Source organism: Piliocolobus tephrosceles, chromosome 11, assembly GCF_002776525.5.
Source record: "Piliocolobus tephrosceles isolate RC106 chromosome 11, ASM277652v3, whole genome shotgun sequence".
Taxonomy (NCBI): Eukaryota; Metazoa; Chordata; class Mammalia; order Primates; family Cercopithecidae; genus Piliocolobus; species Piliocolobus tephrosceles.
Window position 1 is genome coordinate 128,082,928 of NC_045444.1, and position 4,641 is coordinate 128,087,568.

General features: G+C 54.6%; 1 protein-coding gene across 1 annotated transcript in view; it reads right to left on the reverse strand.

Annotated features, from left to right (window-relative positions):
- The window catches only part of ACR (acrosin), an 8,109-nt gene extending 3,962 nt beyond the window's left edge, over window positions 1-4,147 (reverse strand). The window contains exons 1-3 of the mRNA XM_023222293.2: window positions 4,045-4,147; window positions 2,819-3,022; window positions 2,316-2,599 (exon numbers count right to left, since the gene is read on the reverse strand). Of these exons, the coding sequence (XP_023078061.1) occupies window positions 2,316-2,599; window positions 2,819-3,022; window positions 4,045-4,121 (565 nt within the window). The 5' untranslated portion in view covers window positions 4,122-4,147. The remainder of the gene's footprint in view (window positions 1-2,315; window positions 2,600-2,818; window positions 3,023-4,044) is intronic.
- Window positions 4,148-4,641: the final 494 nt, after the last annotated feature.

A 4,641-nucleotide genomic window follows, 5' to 3' on the forward strand; every position in this document is an offset into this window, starting at 1 on the left:
ATCACAGGAGCTGGAGCCTGGGGGGTGGAGGTGGTAAGACTCGGAAGTTCTGAAGGAATCACAGGAGCTGGAGCCTGGGGGTGGAGATGGTAAGACACAGAAGGTCTGAAGGAATCACAGGAGCTGGAGCCTGGGGGGTGGAGATGGTAAGATCCGGAAGGTCTGAAGGAATCGCAGGAGCTGGAGCCTGGGGGTGGAGGTGGTAAGACTCCGAAGGTCTGAAGGAATCGCAGGAGTTGGAGCCTGGGGGTTTCTTTAAGACTTGGGCTTACGGGTAGAGAACGTATTTGCAAAAATGAAAAAAAAAAAAAAAAAAAAAACAGAAACAGAGCTGTCCTATTAGGTTTATGGGAATTCCAGAACAAAAAAGGTTTTGTATGGCATCCAAGATGTAGCTAGGAGACTACAATCCTTCCGAGTAATAGAATAGGACAGCAATGACTGGCAGTGGGGACCCTGAGTTCAGCCTCCCAGGACCACAGGGACCCCCAAGAGCTGTGGACATCGTCAGACAGGGGACAGAGCATGGCAGGCGAGGGGGCTGCACAGAGGCCAGGGCAGAGCCATGGGTATCGGCAGCTGGAATAGAGGCTGTCCCTCCAGGCCAGAGGGGATGGCCATGTGTCAAGCGAGGCCAGTGAGAACAAGGACAGCTGGGATGAGACTCCCTTCCCTGAGGGACAGGAGAGGTGACAAACCTGTCAGAAACTTAGACCACCTCCTCAGAGAAGAAAATAAGAGTTAAAGGAAGAATCCTCAAATTATTGATTTTTTGTTGTTACCCAAAAAAGGCTGCGTTTTAAACTCAAACGACTGAATTGCCTTGAAATAAGAAGCCTCATTATCCATTATCAAGGAAAAAAAGAGATGGAGAGCTAAGTTAATTTCAGTCACATCTTCACATCTCTACTGTGACTGGATAAGGACTCACCACTTATGGAAAACTGGAAGCATAGGTCACATGCAGAGATCAAGTCCTACTGGGTCTTGTCCTGCTGGCAAAACCTTGCCACCCATTGCTGCGATTTAATGGGGTAACCTGTTGCTTCTGGGATAAACAGTATCTCCAGTGTGCCTGAGAATGTGGGGAGAGGTGTCTGGGACTTCTCTGACCACGGAGTCAGTAATGACAATTTTGTCTAGGTCACACCTGGGGCCCTCCGTGAGCCTGGTCTGGTACGGAAGAAATTCCCCCTGCTCTCCTAGAACTCATCTGGTGTCAAGTGTGTTAGGTAGTGTTGGATGGACAAGAGATCTTCTGGGAGCCAGGGGAAAGAGAAACAGCTTGGTTACAGACAGAGGTCTAGAGCAGCAGCTACACCCATCTTGAATGGAGAGGTACCTGGTGGACACTCCAGGAAGCCTGAAATAGAGGAATGCCTATGACCCACAGAAAGCCACACCGACCACCTGTCCCCTTCCCAGTCTACAGAGCAAACGTCAAGTAACGCGGATGGAGAGGGTAGATTTGGTGCGATGACGGCCCCAGAGGCAGCTGCTGATGGTCACAAAGACAGCCTGGAGGCCGGACGTGGTGGCTCAAGCCTGTAATCCCAGCGCTTTGGGAGGCCGAGACGGGTGGATCACGAGGTCAGGAGATCGAGACCATCCTGGCTAACATGGTGAAACCCCGTCTCTACTAAAAATACAAAAAATTAGCCGGGCGTGGTGGCCGGCGCCTGTGGTCCCAGCTGCTCCGGAGGCTGAGGCAGGAGAATGGCGTGAACCCGGGAGGCGGAGGTTGCAGTGAGCTGAGATCCGGCCACTGCACTCCAGCCTGGGTGAGAGAGCAAGACTCCGTCTCGAAAAAAAAAAAAAAAAGACAGCCTGGAAGCAGGAAGGCTGGGCCCTGGAATCACAGGTGTCAGGAAATGGTCAGCTTGGAGACATCTGATCCAGCCCTTCCATTTACAGATGAGGAAACTGAGGCCCAGAGAGTGGAAGGCACTCTCATACAGCCACATAACCTTATCTGGAGCTCTTCTCCAAAGGCTGTTTCAGGGTTGCTCCTTGTTTCCAGGGTCCAGCAGCTTGGGCCCCGGGGGGCCAAATACAGACATAGCCTCAACCCCATTCTAAGCAATGCTGCAGTTCTGCCTGCACCTGCCATCAGTCCTCCCGTAGAAAGCAAGACAAGTCACCCATCGTGTGACCTGGCACAGGGGACTATGGAAGGCCACAGTGATGTCTCACATATAGCGCTGTGAGGAGGATGAAAGTTGCTTGGCTGGGTGTCAACAAGTGACCACTGCACCTCAAAGACCACCAGGAGAATGGCCAGCAGCGTCCCCCCTTGGAGGTACTCCCATGCTCACCTTTCTCTTCTATATATCCCCAGCCAGCCACCCAGCAGATCTGGGGGCCTCTGGGGAGGCCTGCCTTGAAGTGGGGCAGGCAGCCCGGCCCAACGAAACGCCCACACGAAATGGGAGGGGTGATCTTCACGAGGGCAATGTCGTTTCCCTCTGTTGCAGAGTTGTATTTTTCATGAATGATGATTTTCTCCACGTATCTCTCTTGCAGAGGCGCCTTTACTGGTTGATTGTTCCCGTATGTAATTTCCTTTGCTCCGAAAACCAGTCTCCAGTCATATACTTTACTGTGGGCACAAAGGTAAGCCAGGTCACAACTGGCTGGACAAAATCCTGGTGACAGTGACCCCCAGGGCCTTCCCCTAGCAAAGGTCTGGACCAGCCCCCAGAGTCTGGCAGCCACCTGACCCAGAGCCCCAGGGAGACTCTGCACAGTGTCCCTGGGGAACACCCCTCTCTGAGAAGAGCCGTTCTGAAGACCTCCCTCTGTGCATCCCTACACCTACTTTTTGCCGACGAAGCAGTGAGCAGCAGTGAGAACCCATCGCGAATTCAGCAAGGTGCCTCCACATGCGTGGTACCTGTGACTGCTGTACGTGAAGATCTGGAGGCTGACCATCCAGGGCCAGGCCCCATGCTGTGCAGCCTTCCCGCCGACGATGCGGACACCACCTTGTGGGTTCTGCCTGAACCGTAACCCACAGGGGCCACTGGGGAGAGACCAGGACACAGTCAAACCTAGCATGAGCACAGCCTGTCCTTGTAACTCCACAACTGAGGGGAAGCAGGGACATGGGGTTGGGAAAGCGGGAAGAGCTTCTGGCTTCTAGGAAAGCAGGGGCAGCCTGGGCTATGTAGGACCCGCAGGCTCTAGGAAATGGTTCTGGGGCCACAACTTCTCCCGTCTTGTGGGTGCAGTCACAGATGGAGAAAGAGGAGGCCACAGGGAGCCAGGACAGGCTGTATGGGCCCTGAGGGATGGCCCGTCCCTGGGCAGAACAGGAGGGTAGAGGTGGGGATGCGGGACCTGGGGATAGAGGGGTGTAATGGCCTGAGGTCTTTATAACCAATCCTGGGTCGGAGACTCAGGGAAGAGTCAGGTGATGAAGGAGGTCCTGGGGCTGCAGGACTGGGTTGACAGTGATGGGAAGAGGGATAGTAGCCAGGGGCAGATACTGTGGCCCACAGGTGTAGGGGGCACACTGAGAGCAGTGGAGGTCTAGAGGTGGAGGCTCTGGGAACTGTGTCACAGGTGGGAGGCCACATATAGCTTGGGAGGTGTTGGTGTTTTGGGTACCTTGGAGTGAGAGAGTCTACTGGGGGTTGGGGCGCAAGTAGTGTGAAGCGATGATATCCTGGGGCTGTTGGGCGCAACCACGGGTTGGGACGTCTCAGCCGTCTGGGGGGGGATAAGGGTTCCCAAAATCAGGAGTTTGTGTCTTCAAAACAGTGGGGTCGGTTGCTGGGGGCGTGGGAGAGGCACAAGGAGCCTGAGGTGCTGAGGGGTCCATCTCTGGAGGAAACCATGAAAGCTGAGGGTCTGGGGGCTCCAGGCTGCTGATTGTGGGAGCAGGGGGGTCCAGATTAGGGATGTGGGTCACAGGAGCTGTGAGACCCAGGGACTGCTAAGGCCCAAGCCCAGCCTCCTTTTCCCTAGCCCTGGACAGAGGGAGTCAGGGTGGGAACTGCTCATCAGAAGATCCTTCCCCCACCAAGATGCCCTGACACTTACTCACACGTGGCGTTATCTTTAGCAACCACGGACACTGCCAAGACCAGCAGAATGGCAGTTGGTAGCATGTCAACCATACTCCCGGCGCTGTCCGACCTGAGAGCCTAGTGACCTCACAAAGCTCCGTGGCTGCCTGGCCAATCAGCAGGGGTGACCTCCCACCCCACCCCCAGCAGTCGAGCCAGGTAAGAGCCCTTCGCCTTAACTGGTTTGTGCCGAAGAGACTTCCTGCCTTCCTGCATAGGCTCCCCCCATACCAGGATGATGGCGGACTCCTGTGCAGCCTCACTCCCTCTGTCCCAAGGCCAGGGTCTCCATTCCCAGTTACTCTTGCGAGGTCCCCACATCACCCAAGGCTCAGGCTTTGTGCAGAGTCGGGGTCTGCCTCTCAGGTATGCTGTAACCACTGCAGACTCACAGACTGAGGAGCGGCTCAGCCCTTCAGTGATGAGACAGTGCAACATGTTTGTGGATCAGAGGAGTCGGGGTCAGCAGATTAATTGATCCTTAATTGCTGTTAGGGAAAATTTATTTTCCTCTCCCAAGTGCATGCTATCAACACACTTTTCCAAGAGCCATTTTGAATTTCCCTAATTT